Genomic DNA, 20,286 nt, shown 5'->3' with positions numbered 1-20,286 from the left:
CTTCATTGGAAGACTTGTTCTAAAGGTTCATGATAAAATGCTAGTACATGCTAGGCTTTCATCATCCTCCCAAAATACAAAGACAGAACACTAGGCATACAGGTACTATATGTATCACATCAGTTTGCAACTAATGTAGGTGGACTATACCATCTGCTGCAGAATTATCTGGAAAACCGGTGATTTTTCCTGTCTTCTCTAGTTGTTGGGGATCTAGAAGTGGTCTCTGCTCAGCATGTGTGAGTAGGCATGGTATTAATTAAATCAAGTTCTCTGCAGCATGTTGAGAAACATACATCAGAATTACCTGCCTAGCTTTTGCCTGTTGCAAGCTGGAGAGGTTCCTTCCAAGGACCTGAAAGAGAGCTGAAATGGCTCTATCTATCTGTGATACACCTGCTGTGCTGCCAGTGCCAGTAACCCAGCATCAGTCTTGCGTGATCTGTCTGAGAAGGAAGTTGCAGTTCTCCAGCATTATAAGTGACCGCTATCATTTAGCTGAACTCTGATCTTCATTTACTCCAGGCTTTAAAAATCGCACACTTACAGCAGCTCTAATGCGCAAACGTGGCAAGGCAGCAAAGGAAACCTTCCCTGTCCTCACTTCTCCACTCATTTGCAGACTACATTAGGTTGTGCTGATTTGCAGAACGCTATTCTGCCCTGGAAGGCAGTTGGTATACCCGACTGCTGTTTTTCCAGTGGTAAGCCATGAGAAGGAGAGTCTATGGAAGCTTATGAGACCTCCCATATTGCAGATAACAAATAAGGCAGCTTAATGTTGCAGATTCAGATGTCCAGTTTTGGGCATCAAGACTGAATGTGATTTTCTTAAAGTGCCAGCTTCACAGGATGTTTCAGGAGTCCTGCTGCCACTGTCTACAATGCAGTAGAGCTCAGCGCTATGGTTTCATTTGACAAAAACCATTACGGATTTAAAAGCTGAAACCTGGGCCCAAAGACTGTACAGCGTATCCTCTGATTCTTGTTAATGCAGCAGGGAGGAGAGTCAGAGAGCCACCAGGATCCGTGATATTTCAGGATACCAAGGCTTCCTTTCATTCTCTCATCTGCTGGTATGAATGCCCACAGCAAACCAAGATTCACATCACTTCCTTTCCAAAGCAGGACCAACTCAGACCAGTGATGGCCCACTTGTACCAAATCCACTTCTGTGCTCCAGAGTCCTTAGGAAGGATTTTAAGGTAATCTTCTGGCCAAGTTTCAGTGGACCAGTACACAACTATCTTCACATAAGTGTACTAATTTTGGGTTTTGATTCTCAAGGGCCAGAAAACAGAAAGGATTTCCACTGTTTTACTGTTTTCTCTACAGTCTCAGTTCTTACTGCTTCACTTGCTGGCAAAGTTGATTTCTTTAGTGCTTCTGCCAAGCAGAATTACTGCTCTTGCCTCAGGGTCTGATACAGCTGTTGGTTGGCTTCCACCCTGCTCTCCCAGCTACTTTATAAGAGTTTCAGATCAACTTCTGGGCATACACAATACGTTCTCAGGCTTGTGCCAGATACAGAATGATCTGATTTTCCTTTAGCATAGAAAACAAAACAACACTACAACAGCTGCTTTAATTTATTTTTTAAATCATTTTTATTTCATGTACATAAAACAATCACAACAGAGGAATCAAAGCAGCTACAGAGGAAGCAGCATATTCCTTTAGACCACGTAGATCTAAAGCATTTTTCTTTTCCCTGCAGATCAGGAAAAAACTCATCCTAACCAGAAAATGTCCACTCTGCACCCTGCCCTCCCCCTATGGCAAACAAAACAAAAAACTGAAACAAACAACAGTAGAACCTCTACCAGCTTTTTCATCTCCTTCTAAGAGGATCTACCTCCATCATTCATCCCTCCCTAAGAGGAGAATCCCAAGATGAGTCTGTTAAGTACAGACTGTACCTCTTGACTGATCCCAAATACCTGTACTGTTATTGAGTTTCAGAGTTGAGTTATCTACCTCTACAAAGCAGTCTGTAGACTTTTTACACCAGTCCTCACATATTGCCTGAATTAAGCAAAAAGTGGCTAACAAGTGGAACCAAGTACTATGAGTGCTTAAAATCGAGTTGGATGAAAGCAATGGAGAGGAACAGTTTGTCAGAGGAAATGCTACATACATCCTGGTGTTCCTACTGTTGTACTGGTGTTCTGTGTGTTCATGAGACATCAGACCGCAGTGGCATTCAGTACACTGTAGTACTATGATGTAAAAGCTATGCTAATCCACAGCATGTTGTTTTGCAATACTACAAACATGATGACAACTGCAGCAGGAGGAGTGCAGGACAATTGCAACAGAAATCAGAAGATTGTATTTACCATAGAAGTTTACATATACTGGGTATATGCAATTTAAGTTTGAGAAAGGTCATCTGATTTCCATTAACAGTTAAGAGCTGCAGTACCTCCCCTGTGACAAAAAGCTGAGGGAGCTGGGCGTGTTCAGCTTGGAGAAGGCTCCAGGGAGATCTCATTGTAGCTTTCCAGTACTTGGAGGGAGGAGGAAGGAGACCAACTTTTTACACAGTCTGCTAGTGATAGGATTAACAGGACTTGTTTTTAAATAAAAGAGGGGAAATTCAGGTTAGATGTTAGGAAAAAAACCTTTACACAGAGGGGACTGAGGCACAGGCTGCCCAGAGAAGACATAGGTGTCCCATCCCTGGAGGTGCACAAAGCCAGGTTGGATGGGGCCCTGGGCAGCCTGAGCTGGTGTGTGGAAGTAGGTGGTTTTTAAGGTCCCTTACAACCTAGGCCACTATATGAATGATGTGAGCTGTTATTTCTAAGGTATGCTTATGCGTTGGTTCAAAAGGTTTGTAAAATAGACAATACAGATGTTTTGAATGAAATGATCTGGTGGGATATTGGTGGAGTCAGGCTCTGGTTTTCAAGATATTTGCAAAGTCATTATTTATCATCACTGTTTCTTATTTTAGTCTGTGACTAGTCCTGGAGAACCTTTACATGGCAAGAGTAATGGTAACCAGCTGAAAGAGGCAGCAAGTGTATGTGGAATTACCCATCCAAACATGTACTTCAGCAAGACATAACTAAGCATTACAATTTAGAGATTAAAATAATATGGATAGAGAGAAGTAAACTTTTCTTACAATGTCTGATGCCTGTTGGTTTTTGGTTGGGGGTATGTCAGCTTTTTTTTACTCTTGGTTTGACCACACTGCAGAGATTTGAACTATAAAAATCGTTCATGTTTGAGCTCTGTTTGGAAATTTGCTTGGTAATTGTGAAAGCTGTTAAACATGTTTCATCCTTCCACAGGGCAAAGCACAAGTTATATTTCCTGTAATGAATGTCACTGTACGTGTTAGTAGGCTGTATATAGATCAGAAGCTGGTATAACTACCCTGTGTTTGCCTTCACCTCTGTTCTTGTTTTGTGCTTTGCAAAATTCAAAGGGTTGCTATGGATAATTCTTCTTCCACCCGATGGAAGATTCTGCAGATCTTGTGAGTCTCACAAGGACAAACCCTCTATCCCATAGAATAAGATATTTATATATTCCCTACTGCAGGGAACCCGCTTTAGCAGGAAGTTTGGACTCCAGAGGCCCCATCCAACCCCTACGGTTCTGTGTGGTTCCGTGAGATGTGTGCCGCGCAGTAGCTCCGCGGAGCAGGAAGGCTGCTCTCAGCTCGGCTCTGCCGGGGTCTCTGCTACTTCCACACTCTTTCAAACGCGTCATGGCCAGGAGTCACGCTGCCCCTGAGGACGCGATGCCTCCCGTGCTGCCCGAAGAACGCCAAACCGGCAGCGGTAAGACCCGAGGGAGGGGCTCAGCGCTGCCTCAGGGAGGCTCAAGCTGGAACCCCTCTCAGGCCACCCCGCTGCCCTCACAGGGCCCGCGCCTCACACAGCGCCCTGCCGTGACGTCAGAGTACGTGTGTATATGGGGGCTGGCGGGGAGGCGATGGTATGACGTCATCCTGCTGCCGTTCCCGAGCCCGGTTCAGCACGGAGCCGCCCCCGGCGGGCGGGGCGCGCAGCGCGGGGCGGTCCCGGTGCAGAACCGCTGCCGGCAGCGCTGGGCCCGGCCAGTCGCCGTGCGTGAAGCCATCGGCTGGGCGATGCGGATGGCGGTCGGTGCGGCAGCGGGGGACGGGGCGGCGCAGAACCCCGGCCCCGCCGCCGTGTCGCTGGGCTTGAGCGTGGCCGTGGTGTCCAGCCTGGTGAACGGCTCCACCTTCGTCCTGCAGAAGAAAGGGATCGTGCGGGCCCGCGGGCGAGGTAGGGACCCCGCCGCCCAGGGCGCTGCAGTGCGGGGGGAGCGCCGCAGCGGGCTCCCGTTCCCCTGCGGCACGGCGGCATCGAGCCGAGCTCCGCCTGCCGCGGGCACGTCGGGTCGCCCCGGGCGCGGCCAGGGCGGGCCGGGAGCACCTTGCAGGCGGCCGTGGGCTGCGGGGAAGGTGGGCTCGTTGTCTCCGGTGAGGGACGGAGGGCGCGTTCGGCGCAGTCATCGTCACCGCTCCCCAGCCCGCCTGTCTGCTGTCCCGCTGCCGCGCAGCGCTGGGAACCGCGCCTCTGCCGGCACGCGATGCTCTTTCACTTCCGTGTGGCGCCGCCGCGTTGTGCCGCTGTCTCGGGCCGTTGTGGTTCGTTCTGCGGCGGGGCCATTCCGAGCTACGGCCGCCGCGTGGTGGTTTCCTTCGGTGGAGGAAGGCGCGCCCACAGCGTGAAGTCGCTGGTCCTCGTGTTGAAAATCCCATCCCTCGTTATTGTTTTCTGATGTAAACCTACTCGGGAACTTAGCGTGCTGTCTGAGCAGCCTGGCCAGAATACGGATGTGAGCTCGAGGCGTGGAAGTCTTCTGTGTTTTGTGCTGCAAACAGCAGCATCTCGATGCTTAGAGTGTAGGGAAACTGCAGTGGGTGCATGGAGCAGAACAAACTTCCAGCTCTGCTACCACCAGCTGACAGCCTGATCTAACAAGTTGTTACACTTCCTACAGTGACTTCACATTAAGGGTCTGGGGTAAATCACTGTTTTACAGGTGTGCTCTCCCTTCAAGATAGCTGTAATCTATTTTTATTGTCCATAGAGGAATTACACTGCGTCATAACTACTGAGCTTGTTGTAAGGGAAACAAAAGAGAAAGGAAAGACTTTCCAGCCCAGCTCTGCTAAAGGTATCATCTTGTGGTACAGTCGGGCCTCATTACCTCAGTAGTGCCCTGAGTTAGGTGACTGATGGGAGTGTGTTTGTGTGGGAGCTGTGTCACAGCTGTGAAACATCTGCTCTGGAGATATGAATGAGTTTCACTTGTGTGTCTTCCCAAGTGTTTCCTGTCTCTGCATTAGGGGTTGGACTAGGTGACCTTTAAAGCTTCCTTCCAACTCAAATGATTCTATGAGACATCCAGCCAAATATCCTGTTTCTCTCTATTTAATGTGAAGCCATGTAGCCTTGAACCTAGCAGTCAGAATGAAGAACATGAAGATGTTCGGTGTCGGATGATGTCTTTTTTTCCACTGGCTTCAGCAGGTGCTGTATAATTAACAAGGAGGCACTGCAAGTCTTTTCTGTCATCTCTCCTGAGTCAATAATATCAAGTCGTTGCAATTAGTAATCCTCAGAAACGGCAGCGGGTGGCAAATATTTTGCAAAGTTATCTTACTTGAGTCAATATTTTCTGTAATTTGTGCCCCCAAGTGTTTTAATTTTATATGCAATAACAAAAGTCTAAAAAACGATTACTCCCACTCTAAAGCTGGCCATTTTCATTAGTCATTTTCTATCTCGCTTCAATTATGTAGTGTGATTTCCAAGTGCTTAATATTTCATAAGTTTCCAGAGTTGCAGATTATTATATCTTTCTTTCATTTGGGATTTCACAATGCTTGCTGTAGAATCGTAGAATAGCTTAGGTTGGAAGGGACCTTAAAGATCACACAGTTCCAACCCTGTGCCATGGGCAGGGCTGCCCCCCACCGGCTCAGCTGCCCATGGCCCCATCCAACCTGGCCTTGAGCACCTCCGGGGATGGGGCACCACAGCTTCTCTGGGCAGCTGTGTCAGCACCTCACCGCCTCCGAGTGAAGAATTTTCTCTTTATACCAAATCTAAATCTCCCCTCTTTTAGTTTAAAGCCATTCCCCCTTATCCTGTCACTATTAGACTGTATGAGAAAATTGGTCTGTCTCCTGCTTATAAGCTCACTTCGGGTACTGGAAGACCACAATGAGGTCTCCTCAGAGCCTTCTCTTCAGACTAGACAAGCCCAAGTCCTTCAGCCTTTCATCATAGGAGAAATGTACTCACTGCAATACTGCCTATTGATCCAGAAGATCTTGAAAGAGAGTGTTTTCCCAAGTAAAGGCAGAGTGGGATTGCTGGAAAAGCTGGCATATGTTGTTCTCATATTCTGCTCAAGTCATGTTTGATGGGAGCTAGCATTTGGTTTAGTAACTAGTGATTAGCATTGATGCTCTTCAGAAACAGAGCTGATAAAATGTGGGTACACAGGTTCCCTGGTGCGGTCCAGGTCATCATGAAAATAGTCATCCTTGAGATGGGAAGGCCCAGAAAGACCATCCTGAGGTTTTATGCTTCTTGGAAATGCATTGGTATGTCCATAGCTCAGAGGTTTCAATCATAGCATTTTCCAGATATTCAAATACAGAATGATCTCTCCACACTACCATACTGCCAAATCTGCTTGCATGACAAATTCTTGATACTACTTCACTGAAGCTATGTTAACAAATGAATTTATCCAAATAATTCTTTGTTTCCATATGTTTCCTATTCTCCTGGTAGTGGCTTCTATGTGTATGTTAAACTTCTTTTAAAGTGGCATTTGCTGGTGTTTTGGACACTCTTCAAACTCGTATAGCATTAGTGTTGCATAGGTATTCCAATCTGGAAATCAGAGCCTCTGGCTGTTATGTTCCCTTAAGCAGGTCTGACTTGGGCAGTTTTATTTGCCCCAGGCCAGGTCTGGACACCTTTTATTTTCTCTCTTGTTTTCCTCCCACTTGTCTGCCTTGAGGAAAAAGGTTAAGATAAAAATCCTTAATAGTTGAGAGTGTTGGAATTGTTCTATTTTGTTGTTCTGATAATGCAGTTTCATATTTTTCTAATACATCTTCCTATATTTCTTCTCCCAGGTACTTCATACTTGACAGATATAGTATGGTGGTCTGGCACTATTGCAAGTAAGTATCCTAAATGGTTTAATTTTTTTTTTTTTTAATTATTATTTTTTTTAAAATTTTTTTGAAGGGGCAAGTTGTGGTTAAGTGGCAAAATGAGGCAAGAGCTGGTTTCCAATCTTGCATCTGGCACTCGCTTGTAGTGAAGTTGCTTTCCTTCAGAAATATCCCACTTTTACTAAACTGCCTCTCTGGCTGTTCTGTCTGATGGTGTTAGAAAAAGCTAAGAGCTGGGATAAACCCAGATCAGATGTTTTTTTTCTGGATTTTCTGAACCATCCGATACTTGCAGCTCTTGGCACCCACACACTGCTCTGACTGGATTCTTGCATGTTTTCTGTTTCTGGATTGCACTGGTACACCCAGTTTTTAATAAAAGTCAAAGCTGAATAAGAAATTGTAGCTCTGCACAAAGGGGCTCATTGAGCACATTATGTTTTAGATCAGAAAGCACTTAGCCTCAATTTTAAAAACAGTATCTTTTTCTATTTCTAGTTTGGTAGCTCCGGTTTCGGCGTCGTTTTTAATTTGCTGGGTTAATATGAAGCCTTACGTGGTGCTGATTATGAGATCTGTGCAGTTCTAGTTTTAGTGTCTTTGTAAGTAATCCTCACACTCAGTTTACTCTCCAGTTTTAATCCATGCAGAGTAACTAGCTTTCTCCTTTTGTAGTTCAGTCCTAGTCTTACCTACAGGAGTTTAAATGCAAAGCTGGTTTATAGACACTAGTCCAGCCTTCTGTGGATTATTTGGAAATGTTTTGATGAGTTTCTGAGAAGCGTATGAGTCCAGCTATGTCCTTTGCTTTGATGCAACAAAGTACTTTGTTGTCCTCAAGCTGCACAAAAGGAATGGAAACTGATAGATCCCTCAAAGGATGAGGTTCGCAGCAAGAGTAGGAGCCAACAGAGCTTCTAAAGCAAGTCTTCAGCTAATTCAGGCTGAGTTTAATTAGTGCTCTGTGGGCTTCTGACTCCGTGATCACTGCTGCCTAGGAAGCAATAAATCTGTGCTTTGGTCACTGTTTTTGTTCTCTGTGAGGCTTCTGTATTGAAGTTCAGAACAGACAGTTTACATAGGAGATTTTTTGGTACAGGAGTAAGAGGAAACGACTTCATGCTCAAAAGAGCTGCCTGAATTGGCTGAAGGTGCAACAGCTGAAGGGGTTGATTTAAGTTGGCTTTTGGCTATCAGCTAGGTGCAGGTATTTCAAAACACAGCCTCAATTATTTTACAAAGAAACCAATTAAGGACTTTATAGGTTCATTATTGCAACACCGTTACAAACTGCAATAGCAAGGGCTGGGCAGGCAGGCAACTGTGGCATCTAGGGAAAGGTAATTCTTTGGCAATTAGTTGGGTGAGATTTCATATTTTTTTTCAGGTGTGGAATTTGGAGTTAGGACAACTATCAAAGCCAGCATCAACTCTATCAACTTGTTTTTCCAGTATTTGTTCAGACACTGAACAAGCATTTCTGCGTTGGCATGCTAACTCAGAATAACACTGCCTAGCTATTTTGTGGCCTTGGGATCCACTGGAAGACTTCAAAGGAAGGCTTACAGATTCTACTGAGGGACTTCTTTTTTGACTGCTAAATTTTTTTAACACTAGTCAAGAGAGTGATTGCAGGTATCTCAGTTGGCTTTACGTTCGTTAGCTAATTGATTACTTTCAGTGTGAGCTGAACTTTTTTGTGATAAAACCAGGCTGGTAGATGTGCTGTAGGAACATTCCTAATGTGTGTTAGCTGTGAATAGATTCAGTCTGTGGAAAGAAGCTAAAGTTTGTTTGCAGTAAAGCCCCTGAGGTGCATGAAGCAGACAGCTTTCACTGTTTAGATCTGCTTTTACCAATCTTCTTGCAGATGTAGACATGTCAGTGTGCATCAAGCTTTGTGTTGCAAGAATTTCTGGGATATCAGTGCTTCTTTTGCAAGCTGGAAGCCTGATGTACCTTCACAAGCTGACGTAGTGACTTGATTTACAGCAGTGATGTATCTGGAGATGAATTTCTAACCACTGAGGACTGGATAGGTTGGCAGCAAAGGTCCTCAACAACAGGCAGATGGTAACTATTACTTAGATTTGATTTTTTTAATTGCTCTTAGTTAATCCTAGTCTATTGTTTACAGTGGTTACTATTCTATGGTAATGCTGAAAAGTTTTGGTAAGTTCACTTGGTTTATTACACGTGCAATGTGATTAAAGCTTTGGAGACCTAATTTATGAGTCTTGAGTTGGTGCCGTATATTAGTGTTCTGTAGTCAGAAAGATGAGTCAGCTGATCTACACCCAAAAAAAGGCACAAACTTTTGTTAGAATAACTTGGAAAAGTGTGAAATCTGCAGATCCACAGCATGCCAGGTGGGTCCTGCCTTCCATAAAAGGTGTCCCTGAGAGCCATTGGATGCCTTGAGGATAGTGGCACAGCTGCCCCATGTGCCTGCCAAAATGCAGAACTGGGGCTGGTAGCTGAGTTACTCCATTCCCAGGGGCTGAAAGCCTTTCAAAAGACCAGTGCTGACTGAGGGACCAGCTTGTGCTCTAGCAGTGCTGCTCATTAGCTTCTCTGGCTCGCTCTTGCATATAGAGAAAGCTTCAGTGACTTCAATTAGTATAATCTTGCCATGTTTGCAGTTTTTGCAGTTTGCGTATCTCCTCCGTGCTTCCTGTGGGTGACAGGTCTTCATTTTTACTGATGTAAATGTGAGCTCGTTTAATAAATTAATGAATGTTTGCACTGTGCTTTGCAGGTGTGAAGAGCAGTTTGATGATAACAGTTGATAGTTGATGGCAGTGCCAGCCTGAGCAGAAAGACAGTGTGGATTCTTGAAATGTTTTCAAATGTTTATAATGGCTCTTAAAATCAACTTGAAATTTGAGCTGTATGTAATCTGTGTTCAGTCTCAGGGTTTTTGCCAGTTACCAAATTGTAACTGTGTGAGAATCATGTTGACCTATTATAAACGTTCTGTAAACTTGCCAACACTTGCAAAACCATCCAGTCATTTTCTCTTTTTTTTTTTTTTTTTTTTGTTTACTGGAAACTTGAGCGCATTTATCGCAGCTGTGGTGTGCAATAATGTGGTAAATTTTAGAACTGGCTTTTATGGAGTGGAGAAGTGAAAATACGATTGTGAGGCTGTTAATGTGATTTGGTATGGATATATATATATATATTTTTTTTTTTTACAGTGATCAGGAATTTCTTCTGATATTGCATAATGCTGTGAGAAGTTGAAGCATTCTATTCTATATTGAAGAGCTTTTATATATGCAGTTCATATTTCATTATTAGATTTGTTTGCTGTCCTTATTTTTCCTCCCAAAGGTAACACTGCTGTTAGAAACTGTAAGCCAGTGTGTTCGTTTTATACGAATGCACATTCTGAACAAATCCTGCATTAACACATAAAAATTCCAGCCATTTGGGTTAAGTGCAAAATTAACAGAGCTAAGCAGATCTGTAACATCTGTTTTCCACTTAAATCGATCTTTCTCAAACAATATTGGGTAACTTTTCATTCCTTCTTTTTACAGAGAGGTTTAAAAACTTATTTCTGGTTCTCTTGACAGTGGCTCTTGGTCAAATAGGGAATTTCTTGGCCTACACTGCAGTCCCAACTGTGTTAGTGACCCCCTTGGGAGCGCTTGGTGTTCCATTTGGGTAAGAGTTTATTTTTCTTGTTTTTATTTCAATGTTGTTACTACTTGGTATCAAATAGACTCTGTGATCACTGGGCATCTGCTAAGGAGATGCCAGGTTTATGAGTGTAGTGATGAGTTGTAACTTTGCCTGCTCTGCTTTGCCCAGTGAAGTATGTGTATAGACTGGTGGTGGTGGGAGTGTGGTGAAGAAAGGATTCCTGAATCTCTTCTTTTTTTCATTTGTTCCAGACCGTAGGGATCATTAAACAACTGTTTTTTCCCCTTCATTTTGATTATTCTGGACTCTTCTGCTCATTCTCTTACTCACAGTTCCCTTACTATGTAGATCTTTCTCTTTGTTTCACATTTGTTCTCTGCCCTGCTATCCACAATCCACACGTGTTTATTGATGCTGATTTTAATTCAATTGGATTTGGCCCACTTTCCTGAAGTGAGAGGCTTCCCTGCAAATGGGTGCTCAAAGTTTCTTCAATGTTATGTTCACATGAGGGGAAGGGGATAAAAAATAAGGCAGCGAATGTTCCTGGATGGATTTTAATATACAGGTAAATATTCTGTGTGTGTCTCAACACTATCTATGAAGCTACCGCAGAGAAAAGGTACAATTATTTTAAAACAGTGCTGAGTGCTGCTCTGAGAATTTTTGCACCTGCCTACTGCTGTCTGCTGAATTATGTATGACTGGAGTGGTTATCTACTTGAGGATATACATTGTGTGGGCCACGTCCCTTTCTGAAGTTTTGTATGCTAGGATGCTCTACACTGGTGCTCTACTCACCACCTATTATTTTATTCTAGACCACATAGCTTTTAATATTTTGGTCAGCTACATATTTGAGCTGAGTCCTTGGATCTTTGTAATCAAAGATGATTTTCATCTCATGGTTGTATAGCATATAAAAATTTAATGATATTTCTCCAAATCATTAACAGGTAGTTATCTGCTAATGAGTTTTTTTTCTTGGTGGATTTTTTGGTTTGCTTTTCTTGAGGTGAAACATCAAGGATTGAGTAAAACTGAGACTGGATGAATCTTCTGTTTTATAAGTAAGAAGTGTGTTTAAGGCTATTTGAAGATTCATTAATGTTTGATAATATTTCTTTAAGAAGGAAATTCATATGGCAGGTAACTTACTGCATTATTAACAGGATGTATTCGGGCTTAATTTTCTTCTTTTTCTTTGTGAAAGGTCCATTTTAGCTTCTTATTTGCTGAAAGAAAAACTGAACATTCTTGGCAAGCTGGGATGTTTGCTGAGCTGCGCTGGGTCTGTTGTTCTCATCATTCATTCCCCAAAGTCTGAGAGTGTAACGACTCAGGCTGAGCTTGAAGAGAAACTTACAAATCCAGGTACTTTGTTCCTTTTTTCAACTCGGAATGATTTTGTGAGGCTGACTGAGAGAACACGTGAGGAGGAAACTAGCAACCTAAATGACACAGGAGAGCTGACTTCTGAAGAAAATATGACATGACAGAGGCAAACCGGTGCAGCTTTTGTGTAGGAAAACTGTGACTTGATACCTCAGATTTATTGATCCATCTATGTAGAAAGGAAAACATAGATGCTTTTGAAAAAGTTTTCCTTCACAGGAAGCTTAGAACAGTGGCCATTTGAGCTTTTAACTTTCTAAAATTTTGGAAGAGTGTATCACTTTGTTAGACACGAAAGCTATAATTCTAGGATCTTGATTTACGTTGTTTTATACAGAACAAAAAATTCTCATTGTCTTTTCTCCTTTAATTCCACTCTTTTTAAATTTTAAGTTTATATTAAATGTTAATTATGTTCCAAATGAATTTTTTTTGCATGATAAAGGTGTGTATCAATAGACTGTTGAGATGTATGCTGAAATACCTATTCTTTTTCGTAACACCCCAGAAGTCCCAGGATAACACATACCAGTGCTGACACGTGCCAGATCCACTTCTAATTTTCTTTCATAAGAGCTAAGCTTCCAATTATTGTTACTTTAATTGCTTTAGGTGAGAGAAACTTGAACCTAACAGCATCAGCTATTCATAGTTACGGATGAAGGAAAAAAAAATAAAAGCAAAGCAAAAAAATTGCAAGCAAAGAAAACATATACTCTGGTCTAAATTTAATTTATCTGACCAAAATGAGTTGGAAATGTATTATTTAAAGTTTTAAAGCATGCAACATTTTTCACTAGTCCAACTTGTATACTAACACTATAATGTAAATGATATGGTCTCCCAGTTCTTCCATCTGTCCTCTCTCATCTCACTCAGTTGATGCAGTCAGTTTTTATGCTTATGCTTTTTGCTGGATCCGTGTGCTGTGCTTTAGTAAAATGAGTGATGAATGAGGTATTATCACAGCTGCCCATCATAAGGGACTTTAACTCTGACAGAAGAGAGTTTTTTAAATAAAAACAAAAAAGAAAAGGCATCTTAAGTTCTGTTCAAATGTGCAGCTGTCTATTTTACTACTTGATGATTTGCTTTCCACAAAGAATGTGAGGACATCATTAGTTTCAGGTGCCCACAACATCACTGAAAGCACAGCGTTTTGGCTCTGCATTCAACAGCAAATCATAGCTGTGATGTGTACTTTAGGTTCATTGACAGGACGTGATTTGCCTGCTAAAATCTTTAGAATGCCAAGAGTTCTTACCTTGCTGTTATCTTGTTTTGTTTTCCAGTTTTCGTGGGTTACCTCTGCGTAGTACTGCTAATGCTTCTCCTGCTAATCTTCTGGATAGCTCCAGCTCATGGACCTACTAATATCATGGTTTACATCAGTATTTGCTCTCTCTTGGGCAGTTTCACTGTTCCCAGCACAAAAGGCATTGGGCTGGCTGCTCAAGATATCTTTCACAATAATCCGTCAAGTCAAAGGGCTTTGTACCTCTGTCTGGTACTTTTGGCAGTATTAGGATGTAGCATTATCATTCAGTTCAGGTACATCAATAAGGCACTGGAATGTTTTGACTCCTCTGTGTTTGGAGCCATCTACTATGTTGTGTTTACGACTCTAGTCTTGCTGGCTTCAGCCATCCTTTTCAGGGAATGGAGTAATGTAGGAGTGGTCGATTTCTTGGGAATGGCATGTGGATTCACTACAGTATCTATTGGAATTGTTCTTATACAGGTCTTCAAGGAGTTCAACTTCAATATTGGAGACTTAAATAAACCTAACATGAAGACAGATTAATTATTTTTTTCTTTTGAGGGGAAACTGGATGGCTCAGGGAAAGATAAAGAACCTTTCATTTCTAGGTCACTGATTCAAATATGATTCAGGTTGGTAGTCAGCCTCTGATGATTTGGTGGCCTACGTGAAATGAATTGGAGGCCTCCATCCAGTTTCAAAGGAGCAGTTTTCCATTGTACCCCAGTCAATACAATAAATGACCTTAACTGGAACCGTGGATTGAGTTAGCATAGAGACTGTTGTATTTCCTTACTTTAAAGGATAATCAATCAGAAGAGATGTGAGGATATTCTGACAGACTTGTGTGTGAATCCTTGTATTACGGCTGTCCCTGAGGTATTGTTTTTGTAGGTAGAAAACATCAGTTTCTAATGCACTCAATCTGATTCCTTTCCATGAGTGATGTGTACCTTAAAAATAAGAGGGAAAAAATGCGAGTTGAACAATTTGTTAATACTGCAATCTGTTCACCGTCAAGGCTGTGAATTCTGAGACTAATGTTGGCTGAACTATGGACCGCAGATCTGTCCTTTTTAGTGACTGTCTTGGCAATTTGGTCTGCCATGTGGTGAAGACACTGGGGAGTTTTAAATTGAATTCTTTACACAGAGCAGTGAACCCTTAAAATCCTTCACTACTTACTTATCAGCTGATGGTATTGTTCAGGGTATGCATTTTCCTTTGTAACATGTGCATTAAGACATACCGCATTCACCTGAGAGTTTTTAATCGGGAGACGAAGTCTGTAAAAGATACGGAAACGATGCACAGACTCATTGCCTATATGGTGGCTTATTTCGTAAGCAGCTCAGAACTATTTCAGTGCCTTTGTAATCCAAAAATACTGCGTAAATGCGAATGTATTTGTTTCAGATGGCCTATATCGGTTTAATAATTCAGTCTCACTGTCAGTAATACTGGACTGTATTCAAATTCTAAACATGTAAAGCATCCAGGAGAGACACATTTTGGAAGAATTTACTAGCCTGAATTGAAACTCCTAGATGCTTTGACAGCTTTGGCATAGTTGTAATGGGAAGAGGTAAACTATGAGAGGACTATTCAAAGCCAGCCAACATACCTTGATTCTACTAGTTACTACTTGATTTTAATTGACTAAACACAAGAAGCTATATTGCAAAGTAGTTAATAAGCAGCAAAACCAAAATAAATGGTTGAGACAGAAGAGCATAAAATTTCTCACTGCTCAGAAAAAGATGGCCTTGTCCTCTTGTAACCTGGGAAAAGGAGATTGAAGCCTGACAAAACACAGGCATTCAGAGAGCTGAGTTTCAGGCAACCAGCTGGAACATACATTCAGATCCACTGACTTACAGACCTTTATGAATAGTTCAGCAATAATATTTTGACAGGTAGTACTCAAGTACACAGCTTAAGCTGTGAGTGGAATGATTCTGAACTGTTTAGGTTAAACCTTTTAGGGAACATTTGTATGTCAAAAATACTTAATTTTCACATGTTTGTATTTGGTAGTTAAAAAATCACAAGTCAAAAATTTGTGAGGAAAGCTTGAAAAGTAAGAAATGTTTGTTTTTATTTCGAGTGCAAAAACAGAATTCAGACAGTGGAACTCAATGATCTCTGGGTCAGGATGTTTCTTGAAACAAGCAAAATCCCAGTATGGTTCCAAGACAGCATTTGGAAAAAGTTCATGATGTTTTTTGAAGAATTCGTGAATCTTTGTGACTGGCTGAGGGTAATACAAATGTTGATTAATGAAGGTAATAGTGTTCACTCTGAAGTGGTTTTTTTTTTTTTTTTGGTGTCTGTGTGTGTGAATTAATGCTATCTTAAAACTCACCTATTGTTTGGAAGCCAGTTTGACAACTGTGAACTCCGGATTCATGGTCTGAACTGGCAGAAATGTGCTCTCTTACAGACTGGCACAGAAATTGGGTGTCTTGACGTAATAAAATAGCAGAAAAGGGGCCATCTTGGATTTGCAGATACTTCATATGATTTCTAGAAAGTTTCAGAATGGTAGACGGGGCAAATTGGACCATGGAAGATAGTTACTAATCTCTGTCGATATTGATTAAAGATGGCATATTGGTTATCAGCAGACAGTTACGTTTTGTCACCCTAGTTCCCTTTTTTTTTTTTCCACTGAAATCTGAATTGTACATATGTTATGAGACCTGTAGTGACCTACTTTTTAAAACAATGTTAGCTGTTTTCTGAAGCAGTCAAATTGCCTTTTCAAAATCCGCAATCACAAGTTGCATGTTGGTTTTGTACTAGCCTTAAATCTCCAAACGTTTCCATGAAGATCTTTAGGTTAAAGTGAAAAAGTTTGTGGTCTTATCTCAGACCTCCTTTGGCCATGTTTGTATGTTTTGTTTTAAAACATTCTTATTTATTTAGAAAGTGCCTATCCTAGTACGTTAGGTGCATATGCAAATTATTAGTTAATATTGTATCCACTGTAACTTGACTGCCCTATCTAACTCTTGCCATTTTCTGCAACACACAGGCAAGTTTACTTGATGAGCGCTCTCTACGCAGAGTAAGAATTAAGTAGCAACCATGGTCTGTGGTCCTTTGGCCATCCTTACAGCTGATAAATGTATGTATGGGTGTCTTCTCCCCGGCTGCTCCTCATCCATGATGAGCTTTCTAGAAATGTCTGGTTAACCTTGTTTAAAACAGATGTCAAAAGCCAGCACATAAGATGAAAGAAATTCTCGTGGCCTTGCACATCATTTATATCTGCAGCCTTTTACATCGTGAATGCTAAATAATGGAAGCCTTTAGTTTTGCTACTTTGTTCATTGTATAACAGTGTTTTTTGAGTACTGCTGCACCTGGACCTGGTTCAATTCTAACTTTAGAAGTGTATTAGCATTTTGTTGTCACTGTTGGTATCATTCTTCCTCCCTTTTTTAGTCTTTGCCAGTTGCTTTTCTGATTTTAAGAGGAGGCAGTGTTGAAGTTGAATTTTAGCTGTTCCCTCTTTATTTTCCCCACCTCTGTCACCTCTGTCTGCACTTGAAAAAGACATCCAAGTTCCGTCATCTCAGGGAGCAAATGTGCATAGCTGTTTCCTGAGCTTTCCCTCATGGAAGTGATGGAGCCTACATGTGTAAAGTGGAGTGATTACAGTAGTGGAATGCATTTGAGTTAAATTCAAACCCATACAAAAGGTGTTTCACTCTGTACGTCTGGCATCTGTTGTACTTATCAAACTCACTTACTTGTTACTCACTTGCCTTTGATGATTACCCCTTCAGTGTATGGAGGGTTTACATGTGTCACTCCCAATCTTTATTAGGTGTCAAACACAAAAATTCCTCAGATGCTCAGTAGGAAAATAGAAACATTTTTGATACAACAACCAAAAAAAATTTGTTACCTTAAGTACTTACATAGAAATGAAAAATACCTAAGGTTATCTGCTGTACTGACTTTCCAACACGTTATATATGTAAATAGAGCCTATTTATTAGTGAGCTGAAACTAATGTTAAAGAGAACCTGTCATATCACAGTTTGACAAGTGAGGCTTCCTATTAATAATCTTGGTTTGTACTGAATGTACGTATTTTTCTGAAGTAGCTAGCACTGAAAAATGAAAACACTGGATTTTGTTTGTTGAAATACTAGAATCTGTGAGGTTTAGCTTTGCTTTTTATTTGAAACATAGAGGGTTTGTATTTGAAGAAAGATCTGGGGTTAATAAGTATGGAGTGCTTAAAACTGGACTTTACATGTTATACCCTTCTTTCTTCGTAAATATAAAGCATTCTGCACATGTTCCTCAGCTGTCTAGCTGAAGCTGCACTGTTAAATCAATTATTAACAAATATTGATCAATTACCTGATGTCTTTTCTTTACAGAGACCAATCTTTGAAATAATTTTTTGGTGCTACTGAATACAGGCTGAAGTGATGCAGAATGTTAATGTACCATGTGAGGCACCAATGATGCAAAAAGTTATTACTATTAGTGCCCAAGTGTTTCAGACAACAATGTTGAAATGATTACAAAGTTAGAGATTAAGAAATCTTTCTTAAAAACTGAAAATATGTGGTTTTGGTGGGTTTTCTTGTGTTTGGATTTTTGTTTTCTTCTTTCTCTAAACAGCTACTCTAGAGAGTAGGAAATGTTACACAAATGGGGTATTTTTAACTTAATTCTTTTTTTTTTTTTTTTTAACTGTGGAACTTTCTTTTTTTCTAACTTTTGTTTTCCTGGAATGTAAAAAAAACAGTTCTGATGCGATGTGGGGAAAAAGTGGACGGCAACAAATACACAATATCAGGTTGCTTCAATGCTATTGCAATATACTCACTATGGATTACATACAAATGGTTTATTTTATTAGCTTTCAAATAATGTGTATATATATATATATTTGTTAATGGCTTACCAGTCAAGCTTACTCTTTGCTTTTTAAAAAATAGTTATAGGCATGTTGTATTTGCCTTGTGTAAATTATAAGAGGCTATTTATTAAGTTTTCTGATAACTAATCTATTTATTAATCTGTAATGTTTTAAAATAAATGATTTTATTTCTAGCTCAATGCTTGTTTTGTGACTCCTCCTCTTTATCACACAGGCCAAAAAAAAAAAGTATTTTCCCACTCATCTAATTGTGGTGCAGCCTAATCCCAATTCATGAGCCCAAGCTATTTTCCTTACTTTTGTAGCCTTTCTTTTACTGGTGATGGACTGTTCTTTCATGTGTACAGATCAATTACCATCTGAAAGGCTCAGTCATCATGTGGTGGCATCTACCAAAAAGTGCAGCCTTGATGTTTTAATTGCACTTGAGGTATGCTCACATATAAAATAAACCCTCCTGGCAGAAGTGTTTGGTGGAGCTTGAGTCAGTTCAAACTGGTTTAAAGGTTATCATACTCTCCTGTACATAGGCTAAAGAAACCTGTGTGACTGGTCTAATTTCTTGCCAAGAGAGCTTTCCACAGAGGGAATCATTTCAGAAGATGGTGTCCGCCCAGGTAATCCTTCATCTGAAGTTCATAGCTACTTGTATTAGGTACTGGCACAAGCATGACTTTCAGGCATGTCATTTTTCAAATGGTGGGATCATGATGAGGAACTGTTTCGGTCTTTAGGCTTGTGTCTTAGGGAACAGACCAGTATTACTGCTGGTGAAAGTTAAAAGTTATTTTAAAACAAGCAAAGTGTCTCTTGAGTATAAAATTTGCATGCGTTAGAAGAGACCGACATGGATTCCTCACAAGGTATGGATTGAAATCTTATTTTTAAGATACTGCTGATATTAATGCAATGTACTGAGATAGGAAGACCAGGAAACCAGAGGTTTTCTTTCTGTACACAGCATCTCTGATTTCCCTTTTTTAATAGCCTTTTATGTATTTATTTTTAAAGTAAGCGAGTATACCGTTGTTACCACTGAGGCCTGTGACATAACCAGTCATGAGTGTGTGTGCATCTCATCCCGTCTCACATGAGGAGGGTGTTAAAAAGACCAAAAGCTGATGGTGCCGTTTTCTCTTTATTTAACAAGAGGTGGTGGAGGGGAGGGGAAAAAAATAAATAAAGTGCTGTTGATTTTTCTGACGTGTTTGTTACTGTTTTTGTTCTTATTTTTGAGATCTTAAGCAGAGCTTATTAAGTTGCATGTGGGAGCGCAACCCTTGTAGGATCAGACTCACAGATACAGATCCTTTGTTCTGCTCAGCTGTCTTGGTTAATTGCAGCAGGGACATGGCCACCAGAGGCCGTTACAGCTGCCTGATTTCCTCATCAGTTTTCTGCCATCTACAGACAGCACTGAATTTATTACCCTGGTGGGATGCTTTAAAACTCTGCCAGCTTGTGATATTTTGCCAAGGGATACCAGACAGAGGCTCTGGGTAGATAGCTTTTTATCGCAATCCTTTCACTGTTTGTATGGGGTTGGAAATTACTGCACGAGAGTCAGCTAGCTCATATGCAGCACGAACCTGCTAACCTGCTGATGTTTCCCAGGGTTGTGTGAGTGGCAGCCTTGCTCTTTATCCTGAAACCTTGAGGGATGTTTATATACACAATAGATACTGAGCCCTGAAAAGTTCTGCTCATAGCTTTGCATAATAACTTATACTAGCAGACTTTTGCAGTGAAATTCACTGAGTACAAAGAACATGCAGCGGTATTGTGAGAGTGGATGAGGGTAGGTAGCTTACTATCATTCTTCTTTTCAGAGTAGTTTCCAGATACTCTGAAAACGTGTCTGGTGTATCATGCTGTTGTAAA

The 20,286-nt window shown here is 41.1% G+C and overlaps 1 protein-coding gene across 1 annotated transcript; it reads left to right on the top strand.

Moving 5' to 3' along the window:
* The first annotated feature begins 4,097 nt into the window (after positions 1–4,097).
* On the top strand, positions 4,098–18,584 carry NIPA1 (NIPA magnesium transporter 1). Its single transcript, XM_042810734.1, has 5 exons — positions 4,098–4,268; positions 7,148–7,195; positions 10,771–10,861; positions 12,054–12,214; positions 13,528–18,584. Exons 1-5 carry the CDS (start codon positions 4,109–4,111, stop codon positions 14,037–14,039), a joined length of 972 nt encoding a protein of 323 aa, XP_042666668.1. The 5' UTR covers positions 4,098–4,108; the 3' UTR covers positions 14,040–18,584.
* The last annotated feature ends 1,702 nt before the right edge of the window (positions 18,585–20,286 follow it).

The sequence above is a fragment of the Centrocercus urophasianus genome, unplaced genomic scaffold (genome assembly GCF_019232065.1).
Source record: "Centrocercus urophasianus isolate 14NV4802_14NV808 unplaced genomic scaffold, USGS_Curo_1.0 seq_12, whole genome shotgun sequence".
NCBI classification, from domain to species: Eukaryota; Metazoa; Chordata; class Aves; order Galliformes; family Phasianidae; genus Centrocercus; species Centrocercus urophasianus.
This window is presented reverse-complemented; position numbering and strand designations above follow the sequence as displayed.

Bases quoted from the DNA above. Each gene is read 5' to 3' on its own strand.
- NIPA1 (XM_042810734.1), top strand. From the start codon at position 4,109: ATGCGGATGGCGGTCGGTGCGGCAGCGGGGGACGGGGCGGCGCAGAAC. The intron at 4,269-7,147 runs GTAGGGACCCCG...TTCTTCTCCCAG, and splicing joins CGTGCGGGCCCGCGGGCGAG to GTACTTCATACTTGACAGAT. The intron at 12,215-13,527 runs GTACTTTGTTCC...TTTGTTTTCCAG, and splicing joins AGAGAAACTTACAAATCCAG to TTTTCGTGGGTTACCTCTGC.